This window comes from Cygnus olor, chromosome 4 (assembly GCF_009769625.2).
Source record: "Cygnus olor isolate bCygOlo1 chromosome 4, bCygOlo1.pri.v2, whole genome shotgun sequence".
NCBI classification, from domain to species: Eukaryota; Metazoa; Chordata; class Aves; order Anseriformes; family Anatidae; genus Cygnus; species Cygnus olor.
In genome coordinates, this window is record NC_049172.1 from 16,345,949 (window position 1) to 16,369,777 (window position 23,829).

Genomic DNA, 23,829 nt, shown 5'->3' on the forward strand with positions numbered 1-23,829 from the left:
GTAGCTACTTGATGTACAAGGCTGTGGGGTGGCACTATTGAAGAGTAAATAGGAAGCAAAAATGCTGAAGAGGGGGAGCTTCTGTCTCAAAGCCAGATAAGTGACATTTTTCTTCAGCAGAGAATAGCTGACATTTAGAATCAGTACTTAATCTTGGAAGCACCATCCTATGTGGGTAACATTAGTTAATGGGAAATGAGGGGATATTATTACATAGTTAAAGGTATTTATTACATGCTGTGACTATTGTGACTCTTCAGGAAAAAGTCCTATAAAAACATAATTGCAAAAACTTGAGCTAAAGTATCTGTTGCTAGGTTAATCATTTTTACTTAATGTGTAATATTTATACCATTATTGAGGCTTGCGAGATCACTTCATTTATATTATCCTGTATTTTGGATTTCTGGGGACTTGTTTAGGAAAGGACAATTTTCCTTGAAGGTCAGCAATCAACAGTTCTTCTCCCATCCCTTGGTGGTCAACATTCAAGCATTTTCAACACAGGTAATGTAACAAAGCTTGGAAACAGCCTCAATTTTTGTACCATTTGGAGCCTTAGCTTCTTGCAGTGATAACGAAGCAGCTAGGCAGGACTTAAGCTGGTGTTCAGGTCAGGCAGATTAAACACAACCCTCAGCTGAGAGGCAGACAGAGTCATACACAAGAAGTGGACTTTGGGGTAAGTGATCGAAGAAGCTGGCCTATCTAGTTTTGTTTGTTCAGGAAATTGCAGCAGAGCAATCACAGAGCAATTATCAGGGAGGGCTGAGGAGTCCCTACTGTTTAAATTATTCTTTGGATCAGCGGAAGGTCTAGTTCAGTCTCTTACTGCAGGGCAATTGAATGATGATTGATCCCTATGGTAGGGATGTCTTGACAGTCAAGAGCATTTACTTAAAAGCTCTGTTCTAGGGCAGCTGGGAATTAAATGAGCATAAGCTTTTTACAGTGCGTCTCTTAAACTACTCTCCATTTCTACGCAAGCTGATGGTACTGTCAAGTGTCTAGGTCTCTCGTTATTGCTATTTAAAATCTGTAGCATGATATTGTGGAGGGGCATCACCCAAAAGGTGCTAAACAGGCAGTACGTGAATGACTCGTTTTCTAAAGGTAGGCCTTCTAAAAGGCAAGGCATGTAGAGGTGTGCAAGATGCACATTGAGGGAGAGGGCACGGCATTGCAGAAAGGAATTGTTCAAGGCCAGCATAGCTACCTGTGCCCATCCCACCCCTCTGGTAGCCTTTGATTCCCACTCAAGCTGTGGGTGTTCCTCTGACGTGGCTGCGGGGGCTGTGGATGTGCTGGAGCTGCCCAGCCTAGCTCTTTGCTGGCTGCTAGTCACGGTAGCCAGAAGTTCCCCGTGGGCTTATTTGCTATAAGGGGCCCAGGTTTCAATACATAATGTCTTGAGTTGTTTCCTGTAAGGTAGCTTCATGGTTAGGAATTTATCTATATATAAAAAATTGCATTTTGTTGCTTTTAATCGTCACATTCCATATGAGTCTCAAATGTTCTAGTTTGACTTTTAGTGTAAGAAAAACTGCGGATTTTGATCCTGTTGCATGTATATTGATTCTGGCTGGCGCTGAAATCTTTTTTCAATCTAATCTCTTGTTTGCCTCAGTAGGAAATCCAGCTAAATAAGAGCTGCAGTCACTGCCCCAGAATACGTAAGTGAGGTTTAATAATAGGAATTTTGCCTGTCGATCATTAATAACCCTGATAAGTTGTATTCAGGTGAGATGGCAGCAGTTAGCTCTCTGATGAGCATTGCCTGGGCTTTGACTTTGTCTCTGCAGGATCACCCACATCCTGAGGCAGGGTATTACTGATGGCAAATGTTGTTTATTGTGATCAGTAGAGACAGCAAATTTGAACTTGCTTGATGGCGAAGAACTAGGGAACTAATTTGAATCAGCAGGAATGTGAACTCTAGCTGGTCTTCTTTCTAGCAGGAATAAGGCTGTGTGTAGTCTTCAAAGATAAGTAATGATGCTGATGACACCCAGATTTGCTGTCTTTGAGATGGACTTAGTCAGTCCAAGACAAGCAAAAGCACATCCTTAAGTGTTAGCTGGTGGATGTATTTCTACTTAGAAGTGTTAATTCAAGCCTCTGCCTGTCAGTTTGGCTCACTGTTGGTATTCTTCTTTCTTTCTTTTTTCCCTCTCTGCTACTCATTTTAAACAGCTAACGTGGGCACACAGATTGTGGAGGGTCTTATTTTCAAGCATTAGCACTCTGAAAGACATCGAAGTTATCAAAGCTATAGGTTATACACAGGGAAAATGTGGTACATCTCCATTCCAACCCTGAACTTCTTATTCACATACGTAAATCTTCAGTATCTGAGGTGTTTGTGTTCCAGTTGGGCCTGCTGACGTACAAATAAAGTGTAGCCCTTCCTAAATAGTTGGGGTCCATGATTCCATTTGAATTTCCATGGATGGTAGTAAAGCAAAGCTGTGTCCCTTGTCTCCTATCCGTGCAGGCAGCAAGGGAGTACAGACTCTGGGTGATAAATAAATTGCTTTCTATATAAATGTCCCAAGTATTTTTCCTTGCTAAGCTTGCTGTGGCATGAGAATCCTATTTTAATGTAATTAAATCAGTCTAAATTGCTAGATATTATTATATCTTCCCACTGGGGTAAAGTGTGGAGAGAGATCCTCCGCTGCTTAGATACAGGAGGCTTCCAGAGGTGAAGCAAGCTAATTTCCTTAACCCTGCATTTTTTTCTTTTCCTTTTTTCCCTTTCCTTCAAGTCACTAAGATGAAGCAAACAGCTAAGAGCTGCTTTTATGTTTCAGGCCCCATACGTGCTGAGAAATGAGGCTCTCCTTGTCCGCAGAGGGGAGATTGGAACCATAACAGACCTGTTGCTTGGTGTGAGAGATGATGACAATCCTCAGGATGTCGTGCTGATGGTTTTAGAGCCTCCACGTCATGGGCAGCTGATCAAACCTTCTGGGAAGTCAGAGTCTGCAATTCACGTATTTCACCTTGATGACCTTGCTGGTGGACTGCTCCGCTATGCTCACGATGGCTCTGACAGCCAAGATGATGCAGTTCTTTTCCAAGTGAATGATGGGTACCACTTCCAGAACATCCTGTTCCTCATTAAGATTGCTCCCAAGGTATGTGCCATGACATAAAATCTCACAGGCAAATAAGAAGTAGTACTGTGTCCCCCGAGGTGTCACTAATCCTGCATTACCATCAGGCTGCGCTCAGAGACAGGAGAAAGTAAATAGGTCTGGAGTCGCAGGTGAGAGTTTTGCCCTGGTGAGGGCAATAAATTAAAGTGGATGGGGGGAGAGAGGGCTGGTGAGATAGTCAAATCACTCACTGGGCTGATGGGAGCGTGGTGGGAGCGACAAACACGCGTGAATTCAATGACTTGGCTAATAGGGTGTGTCTTTGGTACCTTGGTGGTGGTGTCAGGATCTCTGCTGTTCTCTCCATTGAAATCTTTCACCTGATCCTTCTGTAATGACAGGACATAGATACCTAAATTCAGAAAACATTCATAAGTATTTTAATTTTTCTTACTTGTATTGCAGTTCATAATTAAAAACCAGCTGTTTGTCTCTTCCGTGTTTGGACATGAAGTGGCACTGGGTATTAAATTTTACAGGGATTATGGCAGTAAAATTAGAAACAGTCATGCTTTAATCTGTTTCGTTTTTAAATTAACCTCAGCCAAAGCATGAAACGTATACCGTTTGTGTGGTGAAGGCTTTTAAAAATAAAGTTGCTGAAGTGCTTGCAAACATTTCAGTTCTGGTATTGTGGTGCTGTTAAAAAAAAAAAAAAAAAAAAAAAGCTGAGAACTTCCTTATCCCTTAGTTAATGTGAAAGAGTAATAAAAAAAAGTCCACTGTTTGCAGTCTTTTTATGTATGGATCTGAGAATTACACAATCTTTCTGTGCTTGCGCTCCATAAAAGGGAGCTAAGAGATGATACTAGCCTTCTTTTGTCCTCCTCTCTGCTGTACTAGATGTCTCTCGTGGCACCTTGGGCATGCAAATTTCAAGGAAGGTTTACAAGCACTACATGTGTCTGTGTGCAGTTAGCACAAGGAGGAACCAAACCCATTGGGACCCTGCGGGTGCTTCTAAGTCTGAAGCAGTAATTAATGGCAATTAGCGACACGACTCACACATCAGTCTGGAAATCAGAAAAGGTTGCTTACAAGGCTGGTGCTGACTTACTAGACTCACAGCATAAGAGCAGCCCTGCCTGTGTTTTCTTTACCCTTACGTGGCCCTGAAGAGCCCACAGAAGATCAGGAGGACTGTGAAATGCTTGGATACCACTCTGTTCTTTGTAACTTCTTTTTTGGTTTTTGTTTTTGTTTTGCTATTGATTAAGCAGGTCCTCGTTGTAAATGCCAGTGAGGGTGAATCGCTGAGTTACAGTTTCTTTCAGTAGCCGATTTTGTGCTCCCTTGTCTCTCATTATCTTTCCAAGTCTCCGTGCAGCACTTGGCTGCAGAGAAGAATGAAGGTGGTGACAGAGGTGAGAGTGGAGCAGCTTTTAGTAGGAGGGGAGAGCTGGCAGACACCCAGCGCCCGCGTCATCCTAATTATTGTCTTTGTCGAGTAGCCTTGGGAGCTGAAATGGATGCAGGGTTTGTTGCTGAGGTGCTGTCAGGACGGGCATGCAGAGACACTTCTCTCTTTCCTTGGTTTATACCCAAAGACTGCTGAAGAGCCTGGTAGGGCCCTGGCTGGAGGGGTGGGGAGTTTGAGGGGTGGTTTTTAAGCCATGCTGCTTATCTAAGTACATGGAGCTCATTAGAATATATTGCTGGATGGTTTTATGTGCTAAGTCCTGGTGTGAAAGGACATTTCTAGGATTCCCATTCAATGGGCTCAGACAGTATAATTTTCAGACATTAATCCATAGAAGCACTGCGATGAAAATGTGAAAACATAAAAGGACAACAAAACCTTCAAAGTATTATGAATTGGAGGCTTTTGTTTCTTCACAACGGGTGTGCCTTGTTTGCTGCAAGGTCCTTTTTTCAGTCCCTTTGGTTACTAACAGCCTGCTTTTCCTTATTTGCCCCTATCCCAACACTTCATTTCATCTACTGCAGGCTGAACAGCTGGCCTTTATTTTGAGAGCTCTTAATAATGATTTGCACTGCTGTGTATTTCTGTTGATGTTCTTTAACAGTTACAGCTTCTGTGAAGTTAATTTGAGACCTGCTGGTGCTCCATGTCTGGCAGAGCACCACCAGTGGTGCTCCAGTGGGGAACAGTGAGCCCGTTCCCCACACTACGCAGCCGCAGGCTGTGTCCTGTAAGTCAGACGAGGTCAGACCAACGCTCAAGTCATCTGCCCGCTGCTGGTGGGATATGGAAGCCTTTCCTTTCTGGGTGCAGGAAAAGGACAGGAGATGCTTGTTCCAGGCATGTGCGTTAGGTCTTGTTGAATGTGCTGCCTCTGTTCACTTCATAAAACTTTGCCACACAGGCACCAGCAAAAAAGAAATCTCATGTGATTTCAGCTGTTTTGCTGAACACAGAGTGAGGTGAGCACTGTGATCAGGCAGTAGTTTGTCACTGGATATGTTTTTTTAAAGCTTACCAAGCAAAAAGAGCTGTCTCACAACTGTCTTTCTATTAATCAGCAGATCACAGCATCAAGGCCAGCTGGAAAAGGTATTAAAAAGTGCCTGACTGGTTTAATGTGGCCAGTGAAGAAGCACTCAATCATTTAGTTCCCCAAAAGCCGAAGGGTTCCAAGTTTATAGCAAAAGTGTCACCTCATATTGAATTAGCATTTACTTTAAAATATTTTATTTTCAAACAGTGCATTTCGCATGTCATGCTTTGAAGTGTGGCCAGTTTCATTTTTCTCTCCTCACACAATAAATCCAGGGACCTTTCTGGCCTTGTTTCTTGTTTGTTTCCATTTCCAGAGTTAGGCTTTGCTAGGCCTATACGAGTCACGATGTGGTCGCATCAATAAGGTCGGAGGAAAGTTATTGTACGTACTGGCAGGGTTCTCTAGGCTGGCACTGGGCCTGGTGTACTTCTTTATGTAAAAATAAAGCAGCCATCACGCTGGGAAACTGTTGGTCCCAGATCACGTGGAATTTAAAAATTAGCTCCTCAAAATAAATACAAATTAAATGGGTGAAAAATGCTCAGCAGACAGATGTCAAAATGGAGATGGGTAATGACCCCGTAATGTGGTTCTTTTTTTAAAGCATCCTTTTAGCCCTCTCTGGTGTCTCCATTGCTTATTTGGAAGAGAATAATAAAAAGGCTTTTTATCGGTTCTTGGGGTCAGCCATTATTATGTGGAATAGTAATGAGGAGGAAGATGATTGCTTACATGGAGCTGTCATTTTGACTGATGATGCAATTCACCACAGCCAGTTTCAAGATGAATCCTCAGAAATCAAGAACAGAAATCACATTTACAGCAAGTGGGCTTATAAGAAAGAGTTGTGACACTGAAGAGGTCACAGGGATTTCGGTGGCCTGTCTAACAAAGCATGAGCTAACGAAGTAATGTAGAGCCAGTAAGGGCTAATACAGTCCTTGAAAGCCAGAGCAGTGTTACTGAAGTATATGTCAGCAGTGAAACCATTACTGCATCCAGTCATGACATCCAGATTTCAAAAAGCTTGAATGAATACTCTTAAGCTGACTGAAAGAATTTTTCCCCACCTTCTGTTAGAAAAGCATGAGATTGGTTTTAAAGCTGGGTTTGCTCGTGGAGAGTTAGTAACAGTTAAGGGTTTGTGTAAAGATACTGGAGGTGCCACCAAGAGATTCTTTTGAATGGGTAAGAAGCTGTGGTTCTATAAGCACCCTTGACAGGTGTGTATTTTTAGAAATAAAATGAGGAGGGGTAACAGAAAAGGTGGATCCAAAAGCTGTTGTTGACTGGATAAATTTTTTTCCAGTGGCGATGGCAGTGAATTTTCCACTGTGCCAAGGAGACAAATTCTGTCAAGACATGTCAAAATTCAAGTGGAGAGAAAGTGAGGGTGGTGGTGAAAGACAAAATTATGGAGGGAGACTGACATCAGGAAGGTTTAGAGTTGGAGACAAGCAATTAGAAACACTGTAGGGCCAGGTCGGTTCTGCAGGGGGAGAACTGTGTCCGAGGGCTACAGGTGAAAGATGCATGTCCTTTTCTTGAAGAAGACAACCAGGGTTGAATGCATAGGAAACTACAACATACTCGGTGTCATCCTTTTCACTTGAAAATCTGTTTGCACTGGCATTGCTGATGTTAAGGAAAGCCTCTTCTTGTTGTCCCCCTCACATGCAGAGTGACAGAAGCCCTCGGTTGGTGACAAATTCACTGGTCTGGGTGCCCCAGGGAGGCATGCTGCAGATCTCCAAGACGATTCTGCATGCTGAGGTACCCGGTGCCCGTGACTCCGAGATAACTTTCAACATCATCAAGGACCAGCCAAGACACGGTAAATTTGTTTGGAGTTTTATTATCAAAAACCAGCTGTAGGGTCTTGCTTTTCACCCTGCACGTCTCAAAGTCTTCAACCACTAAATAAATGTGCAGGGTTCTGGTTGCTTCAAGGGAAAAGTATGTTCTTAGACTTTCCGGGGCTGATTCTTCTATGGTATTTTGCCCACAAGAAGTAGCACTTGAGGGAATATTTCTTTGTAATACTATACTGAAGAAGTGCCGCTAACCTCATCTTTTTCTAGTTCAGATGGGCGTGCAAAGTGATGAAGCACTGTTATTCTGCCTAGTAACCTGAACTTCTGCCACTGTTTTTCTCTAAGGGTAGTGAAATCCTGGTGGATTTACGGCTTTGTGAGAGCAGAATCTCACTCACTGCCAAAAGATAATAGCCTGTAATTAATGTCTGGTTTCAGAGCAGCATGGAGCAATATCTGCCTCTAGAAACTGCTGAGCAAAAGTTTACCTTGAAGAACTGGAGAACTCCCTAAACTCCATGACATTTAATTTCTACTAATGGAAGAGATTGTTGACTCAAACAGAAATTGGTGACATTTGTATCTGTTTATAATTCTTGTTTCCAAATTCCTTTTGAGAGCCTCTGATCTCACCTCTCAGAGCAATGGCTTTTCAAGTGACCCCTTGCGTAGGAAGGACTGCAGCTTTCAGAACATCCTCCAGACCCAGGCCGAGGAGTGTGGAAGGTGCTGGGATTTGTGACAGATAGAAATGCAGAGAAGCTGGATAGGAAAGAGAAGATGTCATACATGGAGGAAAAGGAAATAAGAACAGACAAGAAAAATGCTATTTTCACCATCAGCATCCCCATTTTCTTCATTAGGACTATGCCTATAAGTAGCATATGTTGTACTTCAATGAAATGGTACAGTTAATTTTAATTTGCTGGGCCAGATAAAATGAAAGGGTCACTTCAGCAACGTAAGTGCTGTGGTTTTGCCTTTTGCTGTAAGGATAGACTGGTTTCCATAACAGCTGCTGGTACCTGACAGAGACATAGATTATGTTATTTTTGCAATTTAGTAGAGAAGTAATTAATTTGTATTCCCTCTTTCATTTTCTGCAGATGGAGAGCTATCTTCTCATTTTTAATAAGCATTTACATGAAACTGGATTTTTTCCCTGAGGAGTTTGTCTCCTGCTGCCTAACCCTAACCAAAATTTATAACCCTGTATTTGTATCACCATAATTATCTCTGCTGTAGTTAATTGCAATAACACAAATGGGTTTGTAGCTTCGAGTGAGGAATATGCAGTAGGAATCAACGATCTTCAAAGTTTTATCTAAAATGCTATTTCACAGAAAGGGAGGAAAAAAATAAGACAGAGAAATGTTGAAAATGGGTCCTTAATTAAGGAGGACCTAGGACCTATCTGCTTATCTTAGTATATGACTAATGGAAAAGGTATTCATACCTGTAGGAAACGCATCACGTGCTTTTAGGTAGGAAATAAAACCACTTCGGAATTAGCTTCCACATTTCTGTAGCACACGTGCATGTACAAAGAATGCTTCCTGCCCTTTATTTCAAGACCCAGAAACCCAACAGAAGGGATGTGATTAGGGAAGGAAGATCCCTCTCCAGACCTCCTCCATCTGCGGGGGTTGATTTGTTACTGTTCAGTTGGTTGCCAGAGCACAGTTGATCTTTCTAAGGATCTCTTTATGCTGAACATCATTTTGTCCGTAGAAATAGAACCGGTGTCCTCCCTGGCTCTTCTCCCAGCCTGCAGGATGCCTCAGCATAGCTCTGTGACTTGAAAAATACTTATTTCTATGAGTAGGCATTGTAATACCCTAAGTTGCTCCATGTGGCACACATTCGTAGAGGATGAAATTTCTAAAGCCAGTGAAAAATGGTATTTGTCCACTCACTTCTAAAAGAAAGAGACCTCAGTACCTGAAGCCTCTAGGCAGCCCAGGGAATGCAGCTGTCTCAGTGGATTTCAAGAAATTGCCTGAGCGTACACAAGCTGTACGTTCATGTGTGTAACATATCAGTGGGTGCTTTTCTGTTTAAAATAAATTTGAAATGAAATGATGATCACAAACTATGTAACTAAGTAAACATCACAGAGTTGTTCTTCCTGAGTGAGTGAAACGCTAATTTATAAGACATGCAGGCGTGCATCTTGCTTAAAGCTGCTGTATGTTCTCGTTGTGTCTTCTCTTCCTTTGGAAGGGGCAAACAACTTGCAGGTCCTAACTCTTTTGGGTATGTGATCAGCATCTTTATAAATCACACAAAAGATTCAGGTGGGAAACTCCCGTGAGCAAAAGCATCTGACTGGGAATGTAATTAGGGCAGTGGATTTCACTGATAAGGGAATATTAACAGGGAATTGGGTTATAAAACGGAAGTGTGATATTTCAGTTTGAATTATCTTTTTACTACACTGTTGGAGGGTGGTCTGGGGAAATGAACTGCGAGAGCTTCTGATGGATATTTTGCATAACAGAATGATTAATGCTGTAGGGAGAGCTGGAGTGAGTTATAATAAATATGGCTTCTGAATTGGTAGCCATGAGGGGTATGTTCAAAGATGGGTAAAAAAAGCACAATATACAACTAACGAGTTACGTGGAGAGCAGCTAAATTATATATAGCCAAGAGTAGGAAAGACTGGGGAAACATAACTTTTTTCAGATTGTGTTAACTCCCAAGCAATTAAATTACATTGTAAAACAGAAAAAAAAAAAGCCATTTATTTTGATAATATAGTTCTTTGTCAGGTTTTTGTTTCCTTTATGTATGTGGATGGAAAGATGTTCACATTTTGTGTGTCTCAGGGAAACTGATGACCAAGGTTTTGATACCCTTCTCTTGGTGGGTAGCACGTGGCTCTTTGATTAATTGTGTCGAAATAATGGTTTTAGAATAAAGTCTGTTGAGTATCACTAGTGACATCTAAATTCAGACCTTGCAGGCATACATGAGGAAAGCTGAAAAACAGTGGGATGTGCTCCCATCCTGCTCTTCTCTCTCACATCTGCAGTGGAGCCAGTGACATTTCAGTCCAGCTGAGAGCCTGTTTCTCAGTACAAAAACCAGAAATAAGCTGAATGTTAGAGATACAGAAGCTATATACCCTTTGGAGTAGGAGCTACGAGCCAGGGCATACAGACTTTCTGTACAACCTATGATACAGGGGTTTTTTTACTCTGTCTGTTCAAGAGCTCTTCTTCAATTAAAGACTTCTGTTCAGAGAAATCGGTTGAGGATACTTCTTGGTGTAATAAGTGCCCAGAAGAGCTAGAAAATAGCTGACCTTGAAAAATTAGTGTGCTGTATTCTGATAGTTAAGTTGTATCCTTGAGGGGAAGATGGATAGTCTGCTGCAGTGCTTTTAACCCTGATTGTGTCTCACTTCTCTCTTGTCCTTTCACAGGAGCTGCAGAAAGTGAGGCACATCCTTTGTGCCTGCTTTTCTGCTCAGTTTATCAGACGGGCAAATTTCAAGGTTTCAGCACAATTTCAATGTGCTGGTCAGTGGGCAGAAATACATTTTGGGTGTTTGAAGTCAAGATCCTGTTTTTTGCTTGGCCAAGTATTTCTTCTGTGTCCTTGTACAAGCTGTTTGATCTGCCCTTTGCCTTGGCACACACGAAATAAAATTTCCCTGTGTCACTGGGGTGTTGCGAGGTTCTTTGGTGTATAGGAGCTCTACTGCTGAATCTGCTTGTCTCACTAGGTGGAAAAAGATGTAGAGTTGGTGGACATTCGTCTTTGGATGCTCATTAGTTGTTGAAAAGGCAATATCTTTTCCTTGTTTTCTCACAAGTTGTGCCCTGGCTGTTCATCCTTGCTTTCCCCAGGTGAAGTGGTGCTTCTGGTTCCAATGCCAGCAGATGGCCCAGCAGACTCCTGGCAGCTTTTGCCTGATGGAAGAGCAGCCTCTCCTACAACTTCTTTTACCCAGCAGGACATCAACGAAGGCGTTGTGTGGTACAGGCACTCTGGAACCCAAATAGAGAGTGACTCCTTCCAGTTCCAGGTACTCCTCCCCTTCATATTCCCAGGAGATCACAGAGCGGTTCTGCAGGCATTTTTCTCTGAGATTATTTAGTCTACCGTTCCCTCTATCTTTTGACACAAGGTTTTTATATATACGTGTACATGTATACACAAACACACACGCAAATACGCATGTAAATATATATATACATATTTACACACAGACCAGTTATATATAATTATAACATATATACATATTTACATGCAGACTTATGTGTATATAGTTGCACATTGTTTGTCTGTAAATGAATGTCCACGTGTTGATATGTCAGGGTGGATGCACTCCTTTTTTGTATTCCTGGGAGACTGTCATTCGTGTCCAAGAAAGCTGTGTGTGAATCACCACATTTGATCTGTAGCAGTGGAGCCAGCCAGCTACCCACAGTGTTGAGCCTCATGCGCTGGCGTTAACCTTCTAGATGTCAAGTCACAGGCCATATTGCAAATCTGGAGAAAACTGTCTTTCAAATAGCATCTAACATTTGACGTATTAAACTAATAGCTGGTCTGACTTTCCATAGAATAATCCCATTTCAGGAAGAAAAGGGTTTTGTAGAAAAGGAGTGTTGTTACCCTAGCACCTACTAGCTTCTGTAGGCAGGAAGGTGATCTCAGAGCAGGAGTCCCCAGAGGGAATGGGCAAGCAGGTGAGCACTTCTAATTACCATGAGAAGAAACCTGCAGGCTCGTAGCAGCCTGTCAGAGGGACAGTGTAACCAGAGACTGATAGTTTCTGTGACGTTGATCACTTCTCCAGTGGCCCTATGCCTGTGGGGTAGGATTGACCCTTGGGGACGCTCTACTGACGTGCTTGGGGTTGGTGTGAGAGGAACCGTCTTTTGGGGAAGAAATAGGAACAGGAAATGTTTTTTGCCTGCCAATCATTAGAAGAGGTAACAGAACAGGTAACAAGATAACTCCCATCCTTCTTGTCATCTGGTGTCCCCTTTCCCCCAGCTTTCTTTGAGATAAGGCTTATCCCAGGAGACGAGGGAAAAGCCAGGATGTGGGTCCAGGTGGCTATGTGTATTGCTGTCCTGGGGATCCTCCAGCTGGGTAGCAAATCTGCTCAAGGAGATCCTTGAAGTCCTCTGGCTCACGCTTTCCTAGGGCATCCCTGCAAATCCAGACCTGAGTGAAAAGGCAGGGTGTGATACTGCAGCTCATATCCTGGCAGTTTTGATGTCCCATTTCAGACAGTAGGTTTCACCCCTTGGTACCACATAGCAAATACATCTCCCTTTCCTAAAACCTGTAACATTTACTCCAAGTGGAAAGTATTCTAAGTGCCTTTTTTTAAGTTGTTTGTTTTGCAAGCTCCAAAACCAAACAGCCCTCTTGATTTCTGCAGTCTCTCAGCTAATAATTAAATTTTTGGTGTAGAGTAGTTCTTCTTGCAGGCAGACAAAAAGGTACAAGTATTCTCCAGCAGATGTAGCACTAAAATAAATCCCACCTCCCCACAGGTTTAATGGCCATAAAATTCCTGAGACAGGTCCTTGCTGTTTGAGTGGAAGGTTTAACAGCATCCCATAATGCTAAGGCAACACGAACACTTGCATGCAGTGTTTGCTACATCTGGTTTAAAACTCAGAAGCTGTTACTGTAGCACCGGAGGGGCAATTAAGGTAATTTCTAAAGTAATTAACATAAGTGATAATGAGGAAGTTGTGAGTGTTGATGTTGAACAAGCTAATCTTTAGCTTAATTGCCATGTTCCTCTTATAGAGTATGCATTTTGCATGAGTTAAATGTTTGGTTTTAGTAGGTAGCGATAATTGTACGGAGAGCCCTGCTGAGAAAGGAAGCTGTGATTAGCCGGGTGACATCAGGAGACCATAACACATCTGTCTGAGCCTTGAACTGTGGCTTGGGGTGCATCAGAAAAAGCTGACAAGTTGTTTTCCATCAGTACTTTGACAATCACTGTTCAGACGACAGGAACTCTGAAGCGGTCCAGCAAATGGCTAAAATAATTCCATTCTGTTCAGCAGAGCGTTTTTAATGCATTTTCTTGAAATTGTGTGCTGAAGTCCATTCTGGCTGACAGAGGGATCTCCCTGTTGAAGTCAGGTGTGGACTTTCATCTCTGCTGACAGATGAAGCTCTAACCAAGTCTGACGAAGAAGGAGGCTGTATTTCTGTGGGGGCTTGCCTCTCAGGATTGCTGTGAACACTTGGAGGCATATCTCTATGGAATGGTTTTGGTCCTTTGAGTTTTTGCCAGTGGAATAGTACTTGCTTTATATATCATTAATATGAGTTTGCTACTATAATTTAGATACAGTTGACTTAATTTTGCTGCTGGAGTGCCATATGGGAAACCTTTATGGGGTCTCTCTGAAACAGAAGCACAGCCTGTCTTGGGAGATGTTGGGATCATGGGGAGTCGCTGCCGTTGTCAGAAAACCAGTTGTTTTCACCTTATCAGCATAATGGGCTGTCATTTTAAGGGTGAGAAGAAGGTTTAAAAACAGATTATCTTTTCTGTTCTTGTGATGAAGAGTTCCACTGAAATATACAGACAGTTGAAGTAAAACTGAGGCAGCGACTGGCAGAGGTGGGAACGAATAGATGAGGGTAGAGAACTGTCAGACAGACATCCTTCATATTGTTAATAAAGAAGTGAACCACTTACGGACTGTACAGGCAATTATGGAGAAACTGGTTACTGTTTAAAGGCCTCAGTGCCCAGCAGTTAGCATCCACATGTGCATTGGGTTGGTGTCTGCTGGAACGGCGCGTGTCTTTGCCTTCACAGGCTAGGAGAAGAGGAAAAGTATGAAACTGGTCTTGAAATGCAGTGATGTCCTCTGTCAGGTTTCTATTCATGCAATCTTCTATTCTCAGGTGTCCAGCTCTGCCAGTCCACAAGCCAGCTTGGAAAGCCACGTCTTCAATGTTGCTGTTCTCCCGCAGACACCCAGAGCTCCTCAGCTTTCCCTTGGCTCCTCTTTGCACATGGCTGTAAGTGTGAAACATCACTGACGGCTGGTTTCAGTGTTCCTTGCTGCAATGCTCAGTGACCAAAGCCTCACATCGAGCAGTAACCACCGAATGTTGATTTCTCTGCTTGCCATAGTCTGTGCAATTGTGCTTGGTTCGAAGATTGAATCCAAGGAACAGGGTGTATGCACCAGATAGATAACTAGAGTAGAAATAATAATAAAAAAAATAAATTAAAAAAGCTAGATAGGCTGGAAGAGGAAGTGGTTGAAAAAAAAAACAACACCAAGAAATAAAAACATTAAAAGGTAAAAAACTCAGAAGTGCTGAATGTACAGACTGGAAGGGATGGGGAAAAGAGAAAATCTTTAAACATTTTTTATGGAATTCCTAGCAGTTTCAAAATACTGATTTCTGAGAAGCCATTAAGAATGGCAAGAGAGAAAAACTGTGGATTAGGGAGACATCTTGCCAGTAATTCCACTGCAAACTTTATTTATTGGAACAGTAGCCCACCCACATCAGAAAGTTTTCATCAATCATTGTAACGCCGGGAACACAGGTTACAAACTGAACTATTTTTTCTTGCAGCATCGATTCTGGGAACAGCCATTTTGATAACAGTGGTCTCTCTAACATAGTTACATCCCTGATTGTGTTAATTTAAAAGATGACCTCAAAGTTTAAAGTTGGTTTTGTGAGCCCTCCAATTATGGTGCGTGCTTTGTCCGTGCGTCCTCATCATACGTGGGTGAAATCCAGCTTTCCCCATTCTTTCTCCTGCTGTCTTCTGTCACCTCTTGGAACCTATAGGGAGGGTTCCTGAGTGCATGGGCTGGAGGAGAACTACAGGGCTCTGCACCTGTGTCATCAGGAAGCTCGGAGAGCCAGGATCTTAGAGGCAAGGAGTTTGGTTCAGACATCACCTCAGCCACCTAGCCTTGCTGTGGTCTGTGGGGCTCTCTGTGGGTGCCTAGGATCATAATCCATCCTGAGGCAACGGCAGTGAGGCGGAGGAAGCTGTGATGAGAAAGCAGAGAGAAGCACTTGCAGGAAATGTGTGCAGAGCTGAGGCCAACCCTTCAGGCAGGAGCTGCGTGCTGGGAGAGCTGGGGCTGCAGGCTTGACTGTAGCGTGCAGTCATCTTTGGCACTGCTCACTCCTGGTGATTTATTTAGAGCGTGCGAGGTGCCAGCAGTACGCTCAGCACTGTCAAGTAGAAAGCCTGTGCCCGTGGGCGCTCCCTGACAGGCAAAAGCACGCTGCAAGGCCTGTGAGATGCAGGAGGGCAGATGTGGCAGGCGTCCCGGGGGCAACGGGTCCCCAGGAGCAGCCTCCTAAGGGGACGCAAAGGACCTCAAAGCCAGGACAGCCTGCCAGGCATGGGGCCAGAAAAGACTGAAGGAAGCAGTGTGAGAAAGTTTAGTGAAAAGTCCTGACACAAGGGCCTTGTCGGGGTTTAAAATAGTGGTGACCTTTCACAGGCAGTAATAAAACATGCTCAGACTGCTACGTGGAGCAATAGCCAGCAATGTATCTTTCTTCTCTTGACTTTTTGTTGTTGCCATTATTGACAAAATTGATGGCAGAGGTGTCTGACTAAGCCATGTAGTGCTGGATTTTATAGCTAATTAGACACCACAAAATTCAATAGCGCCGTAAAATACGTTTTAGTGAGGGGCGCCTCGCAGCCTGCAGGTCCTACCTCTGGTAGAGACAAATAGGCCTTGGAGGCAGCTGTGAGGCAACCATAACCTTAAATCTTTTCGTCGCGTCAGCGTGATTGAGTTCTGCTCATCCATCTTCAGACTCCTTCAGAATGAGACTGTCTTCTCAGCTGAAGAGCAAGCACAGAATGTGCAGTCTTTCCACACCTGTAAACGCTGTCTTTGAGTGTCCTACCAAGAAAGGTCAGAGAAAGTTTGGTGAGGCTTTGGTGGTTAATCAGGGCAGACACCTGTGCCGTTTTTTTTTCTTCCTTCAAGTTACATGTTTCCCCATCCTGATACAACTGATGGCAGGAGCCTGAGCTTTTGCACTCGTAAAGAGATCGGGTTTGTGAAGGAGACAACTTTGTAAGCATATGAAAAAGTTCTCCTCCCTACTCTTCCCAAAGTGGCTGCATGAAAGGGACACCACCATTAATTTTAAGCCTTTTCTGTACAGAGGCTGTATATAGTAGTACTGGTATCACCAGTAAACTTGGTGGCTTTTGACTCCAGTTAGATATGTGACTCTTGCACACCTAAGAAGGGTTGTTGTGGTTTTATTTGCTGCTTCACGACAGTCATTCATAGGCCGTAGTTTCTTTTCTGATGCATTTGCATGATGATACTGAAGAGAGATGAACTGGGGGTTTGGTGCCATTTGTCATGCACTGAGCTGTGGTCAGGGAACCTTACCTTCCTCTGGTGTCCAGACCAGGCCTCAGGAGCAGCAGAATGGGATGCAGGTTTGACAGGGTGGCCATACAGGCATGAAGGCATCAGGATTCAGTGGGATGCGCCTGATGTGGCGGGTGGAAACCTGTCATTTGCTCCTGAACCTGATCGTCTCGTGCTCCGACGCAGATGAATTAATTGCCCTTATCCCTAATTTAGCTTGTACTCCTCATATTTTGTCAGCGATTAGGATATTTTTCATACTCAGCTGAACTGTTTAATTCCGTGACTTCTCGTAGCTGTTAATTCCACAGGATGAAGGTTCGCGAATACATGCAAGTAAATTGCCAATGTCCACTTAAGTCTGTTCATGCAGCAACGTAATTCTTGTAACAAATTGCCCACCATTGACTAATGATAACCTTATAATGGAAGGATCAGGACATTTTTAGGCAGATTTAAAAATAAAGGGAAAGCTTTGGTTCCTCTGTATTCCTGTGGAGAAGGCCAAGACACTTTCAGGACTTTTAAAAAAAGCGAATCCAGTCCAGCTACCTCAGACTATACCAGAAAACTAGCTAGGAAATGAGTTATATCCTTGGCCAGGGAGTTTTTGATTAAAACAGATTTTTCTTCGTCTGTTCTTAGTTGCTGTAGGCAGAATAATGAAACTCCTTAACCTGTGGAGGTTGTGCATCTGCGGGGTACGGAGTGCACTAATAACACTGCCAGTTTTCCAGACAGCCTGAAAGTGTGAGGGTAAGCTCAGTTACAGGAAGGAGGAGGTGTTTGTCTCCTTTTTTTTCAAAAGGTTATAGACCCTTTCTAATTCTCCAGAAAGAACGTAACAGAGGTGAGCCTGTATAGTGGTGTCTTCTGTTGAGCATGATAGTACTCTACTCAGCTTCTGCATTGCACATTCAGTTTGGCTTATAGATGAACTGAAAGTGAGTTTAGATGGTTCCTAAAAGCAAATTTTACTCATTATTAAGCTTTATTGTCCTCTGTAATCTCATCCCAATTAGTTCCTATTCTGCAGGAGTTTGGAAAACTTGGTAAAGGTTCAGCCCATCTGTTCCTTGTCAGTTTTAGGTCTAAGAACCACACCTTTACATTGAAAGACTGTCTTACATTGAAGTATAGCAAAGCAAATTCTCGCTTGATGCAGCGAGACTTGTCTTGCTGAGTCTTCTCATGTCTCTGGCATTGATGCTCTTGGTCTAATGTGTTTATCGAGGTGCTGGAGGACCGTGTGACAGTGATTGAGCCCCATCACCTCTCCTTTGTAGACCCGGAGATTCCCAGTGAAAAAATCCTGTTCAACGTGACTGTCCCTCTCCTTCCTGGACAAGGCAAGTGTATCTGTTCAGAACATGGCAGCTCGCTGCTGAATTAATTGTTATACTTTCTCAGCGCATCTAATTTTTTTTGTTTTTTTTTTTTTTTTTCCCAGACTATCATTCTGTGGAGGCATCTGCTAAGCTGTTTGGCCTCCTTCATTAGCTTTCAAACATATTGTTTCTTAACCCAGTTTCTCCAGCTTGTTTAGGAGTAAGCTGCAGCACAGAGACATTTTTCTTACTATTGTCTGGAATATATTGAATGTTGCACTCCATGGCTTTCTACTTCTAGACTCTCTAGTGAGAGGTATTTGAAGAAATGGCTAAGTGAGGAATCTGTTTTAATTTCTCATGTCCTGTATTGGTCGGTAGAACCCGTACTTGGTGCAGTCACAGCCATCTGACTCATTCAGCAACAACTGAAGATGTAAAAAGAAGTATGAGGGAGAAAAAAAGAAGCCATGTCCTTTCGTATCTGGTTTTAAAATTAAAATTGATTCCTTCTATTAATACTGAGCTCTCTGTTTCTGTAGGCATTGTGGAGCACAGAGACAGGCCTCTCTCCCCAGTCAGGTATTTCACTCAGGCAGATATAAACCGTGGCAAGATTGCTTATCGTCCACCGACTGCAGCTCCGCACTTGAGAGAGATCATTGCGTTCTCATTTGCAGGTAAGGATTTGAACGTTCTTTGCAGCACCAAGTCAGGCTGCTAGTCCTCCTCCAGTCCCGGAATGACGTTGTGGTTATTTCCATACTCGCTAGGGCTTGTGGTATGAATGATATGAAGTATATGGGAATCTGCTTTGTGGGAACATTCCAAAAGTTCACCCAATTCTTGTGACTTCAACATGATTTTCCTTCATGTTCAGTATAGCAACATGCAGTGAATTATTGGAATATGGCCATGTTCACTACAGCATTTAGCGCTGTTGACACTAACACGATGCTGCACTGGTCAAACTGCTGATCCGGTGCTTTGTGGTTAGGAATTACTGCTCCTTCTGTGCTTGAGATCTGTGCTGCAGTGCGTGTTTAGTCCTTGAGATTGAGACAAGAAATGATGAGTGTGAACTGAATCAATTTAGCCAGGATATTAGATTTCTGCCGTCAGAGGGGTAACAACCTGGAGCAGGAGACAGAGGGGCAAACAATGTGGCAAACCTCAAGCATGTTTGACCAGTTGATACCTAGGATTGTGTGATGCAGTTCGATGCATCACCCTGCCCTCCACTGGCACCAAGAGGGTTTTTCACAGACTGAAGGAGAGCAACATGTGTTCTCTCATTACCTGGAGAGAAGGCAGTGGAAAAGAGTGCTTTCCTTGGTAAGGAAAGATGTCTGGTTGAACAACAGCACTTGCTTTTTCCAAAAGCTGTCTAAATTCACATCAGTATGTTCTAGCCGTAATTACTCTGTGCTTATATTTATCCCGTCAGGTCTTCCAGAGTCAGTGAACTTCCGATTCACAGGTATGCAAACCTTTGGCTCTTTCCTGCTTTCCAGAGCAGTTTTCCTCCTTGTGCCCTTCACGTTGCCTGTTACTCCTTGGCCTTTCCTCTTCTGCAGGCACATCTATGGGCACTCCGTAGGAATTTCTGGAAGTGCATGTGCCTGGAGAATACTCATTCATCTATGTCCCAAAGTGTTTTATAGAAGCCAAGATGCAGTTCAGTAGACAAATCTTTTTCAGTAGTTGCCTCAAATGTGTCCTAAAAGCCTCATTCATTCCTGCTTTTCCTCCAATCTGAACAAGGGCATCAGTGGTTTGCTCTGATTTTTTTTTTAATATACCATGGAAACTTTTCCACAATTAAATTGCTACTAATAAGCTGCTTGCTTACTTAATACATATTCCCCTTTCCATGTACTACTTAGCACAGGTATGCAAAGTGACCCACTAGCAAAGAGAAGTGCATGTTCTGACTTACGAGTGCACCTGATAGATACGTGGAACATAGTATGTACATAGGCACACACACACAGACTTATTCAAGTTATGCTTGTCATACTAAGATGAGTTAGGGACAAAGATAAATAAATACTTCTGGGTATGTGTGAATTATGTTTTATGTCCATAGACGAAGGTGTAAATTGACAGGGTGGGAAGAAATTCAGCAATGCGGGGTGGTGATTTGTAGAGAACAGCCAATTTCCAATGTGAGTCCCTGAAAGAACATCCCTACACTCAGGCGTGGTTTCTGTCTGTGCCTAGTGTCTGATGGAGAACGCACGACCCCGGAGATGGTGTTTGTCATTCATTTGGTCTCTGCAGAGCAGCAGCCTCCAGTCTTCCAGATCACAGCTCCGTTCCTGGAGGTCAGCCAGGGGGGCAAGGCCACCATCGGTGAGTAGGGTGGAAAGGGTGAGGTGGCAGAGCTCTGCCTGAGGCACGGTATTTACTTCCAGGAGGCCACATGGATGGAGCAAGGGAGAGTTTTGGTCTCATGCACCTCTGTCCATTCAGCACCATTCAGCATTTTCCACTGAGAAAACTGTGCAGTGGTGTCTCAGACAAGTGTCTGAGCGTGAGGCAGTGCTCCTTGGTATATGGTGTGTCCGTTCAGTGGCTGAGTCTTGGAGAGCGTGATCAGGGATATACTGCTTCTTTACTTTTCCCCTCTTAAGTGCTGTTGCAGTGATTTGTTTGGCATAAGCCACTTTCTTGTGGTGTCAGGGTTTTCTGAGGCTTTTACAGATAGCCCCCTTCTATGTGAATATGTGCACATCTCATAAACTGAGGGTTTGTATAGCTATCGTGCTGGCAATACTGTGACTCAGGTGTGCAGTAAGTTCTTTGATATAACATCTGATCTAAACATTATCAGGGAACTACTTTTTTCCATGAAGGCAGCAAGCCCTTGGGCTACGGATGCTCCAGAATTACTTGACTTTCCAGGAACTGATTAAATTAAAGCTTTTTGGCTCCATTCACAAAAACTGATCACCAAACTTAAGGGATATTCCCAGTGCAGTATCTGAGGGTGCCGAAGCCTGTGTTCTCTTTCCTTGGCACAGGGATCCAGTTGGCTGTGAGCGACACAGATACAGCTCCTGAGGGGCTCTTCTTTGAGCTGGTGAAGCCTCCCCGTCATGGCATTGTGCTCAAGCAGGGCGCAGGTGTGCAGGAGCACATGGGAGCAGGTGAGCTGAGCAGAAATCTTCCTCAGTGCAGGGGAGGAGGTGAGCATGGGCCTGTCCACGCAGCTGGTTTAGTTGGGCAGGAGGAGACGGATGCCTCTGACAGAGTTCAGTGTGTCAGTTCTTTGCCTGGAAGAGTGTGACTGCGGGAGAGAGTGCGTGAAGGATGTTTTCCTGTTTGTTGTTTAGTTCCTGGCTGAGTCGGTGCATTTCTTGTACCAAGTATGTGCAGGCTGGTGGGCAGTTACTGCGTTGTGGTAAAAGTAACCAGCTGCTAAGCAAAAGGGATGTTTTGGTTTAGGTGCTAAGTTATATCTGACATAATACTCAGTAAACTTTTCTACTGAAGTCCAGGCAAAGCTGTGCTGATCGAGCAGTCAAATACTTCTGTGGAGTTTTACTGTTGATTTTGGTGGCAGCAGTTTTCCAGTGTGTGATCAGATGAACAAATATTGTCTATAAGAAAGGAGTGCAAATAGAGATGTGGAGAGGGAAGCCTTGTCTAGTTATGACAGACATGAGCTTACAAAGCAGCTGGGAAGAAAGGAGGATCTGTGCACTTCCAGAGAACTGTCACTGAAAGAGTCCCAAAGAGTGACAGTGTTTGGAAAACAGTTCAGGTTACAGCTTTTGCTCTGCCCTACATACATACTAAGTCCTTAATAAATGTCTCCATAACTCACAGCTCAGTAAGTTTGGCATTAAATGCCAGGTAAGCATGTGATTAAGTCTTCTGCTAAACTGGGGCCTTATGCCATTTGAATTGGATTGGTGCTCTGAACAGTCTTTCTGACTCGTGCATTTCTTTTTGGGAAGGCGACACCTTCACCTACGAGGACGTCACTCAAAATGCTCTGCAGTACGTGCACGATGGTTCGTCGGCAGCAGAGGACAGCATGGAAATCTCTGTCACCGATGGTGTCACCACAGTGACCACAGTGCTGCGGGTGGAAGTGTCCCTGCCGGATAACAACGGCCCGCAGCTGGCCCCGGGCTGCTTGTTGGCAATCACCGTGGCTAGCAAAAGCACTGTGACTCTCTCTCGATTGCACCTTGCTTATGTTGTAAGCTGTCATCTATTTCTAAACCCAGTGAATGCTGGCAGCATCCCATTCCTAATCCCCCCACAGACCCCCTGCCACCCACACCTCCCTGCCCTTAGTGTGGATTCTTGGCAGAGAGCTCAAGTTTTTGGCTGTCTCCTGACTATGGCTGCCAAAACGGGGATAATAGACTCTTTCTTCCATCAGGGTTTTAAGGCTATCCCTGTTTGACTGGAACAGAGGTGAACTGCCATGCTAACATGAAAACTGAGTTAATCCCAGATTTTTGTATCAAACAGACTTGCTAACAACACACATGGATTTGCTAGTTGATAATCCCTTGAAAATTTCTGCCCCCTCAACCCCTTCAGAAATTGTCTGCTTCTTTTTCTGCACACGCTTGAGGGTTTTTTTTTTGAGCAACCCAAGATGCTGTGCTCCTTGTTAGCTTGGAGTTTGAATCAGTGTTTGTGTGTTGTATGAGAGTCGTCCTGCTGGTACAGTTCAGGGAAAGGTGTTCTGCTTGTGGCTGATACAGCTGCAGAGACACCAGCAGTGGATTTGGGGTATGCAGATGTGCTCTCCTTAAGGAGGAGGCTGGAGAGATGACAGTGCACGTGTGAAGCTGGAGAGACCTCATGTAGTGGCTGTCAGAGAGATGGTTAGGGATCTGCAGGGAGTCAGGTAGGATAAGTAGGCAAATGAATGCTTTACTTCCAAAGGATGTGTCCGGGTATAAGTCAGGGGTCTGTCCTGTTCTCCTTAGTAGGCAGAAGGCTGACAAGGGAGCTGTTCAGGTTTAATCTGCGGAAGAGAACAGTCACAAGAAAGAGGATTTCATTCCTGATCTATATACTGAGAAAACGATTTCTGCCTTGGGTCTTATCTTTCAGGCAACCACGAAAAACTTTGAAAAGAAAGATGACATCTGAGCCATGAGATCACAGAGATGGTTATACTCTGTGTAGTTAAAAAGAGCCAAGAACAGCTTTTAGTTTAATACGAAATTGGCCTTTGCAGCATCGCTTCACGTTAACCTTTGTTTTACTAAGAACTGAATTTAGCTGTGTCTCTGTCTGAAGCGTTGATGGGCAACAGTTACTCCCTCTGCCAGGTATCAGATAAATTCTGGCTCACTTTTTCTGGAGTCAAGAAAAGCATATTACATAAAGGGTCCAGTCCACTAGGAGGGTAACTTGAAAATAAAATACCGGGCTTATCTCTGGGAAACTGCTTGATATATTTTCCTAAAAAACATTTTCTTTCTGTTTTTAGCAGAGGGAAACAAAAGCTAATCCTGTTCTGTGTTGGTTTTGTTATTTTTCCTTCATCTTTAGGACAGCAATTCTCCTGACTCAGCGATAAGAATCCAGTTAATATCTCTGCCCACATATGGCACCCTCTTACAGACATCTGGCTCTCATGATGAAGAGCTTTCTAAGGTTTATAATTTCACCATGGAAGACATCAACAACCAGAGGATCAG

At 43.6% G+C, this 23,829-nt stretch overlaps 1 protein-coding gene across 1 annotated transcript in view; it reads left to right on the plus strand.

Moving 5' to 3' along the window:
- The window catches only part of FRAS1 (Fraser extracellular matrix complex subunit 1), a 160,954-nt gene that overhangs the window by 103,863 nt on the left and 33,262 nt on the right, over nucleotides 1–23,829 (plus strand). The window contains 12 exon segments of the mRNA XM_040555411.1: nucleotides 423–507; nucleotides 2,814–3,140; nucleotides 7,304–7,457; nucleotides 11,295–11,473; nucleotides 14,344–14,460; nucleotides 18,058–18,172; nucleotides 18,694–18,831; nucleotides 19,599–19,631; nucleotides 20,375–20,506; nucleotides 21,178–21,303; nucleotides 22,117–22,364; nucleotides 23,681–23,829. Coding sequence (XP_040411345.1) covers nucleotides 423–507; nucleotides 2,814–3,140; nucleotides 7,304–7,457; nucleotides 11,295–11,473; nucleotides 14,344–14,460; nucleotides 18,058–18,172; nucleotides 18,694–18,831; nucleotides 19,599–19,631; nucleotides 20,375–20,506; nucleotides 21,178–21,303; nucleotides 22,117–22,364; nucleotides 23,681–23,829 — 1,803 coding nt within the window.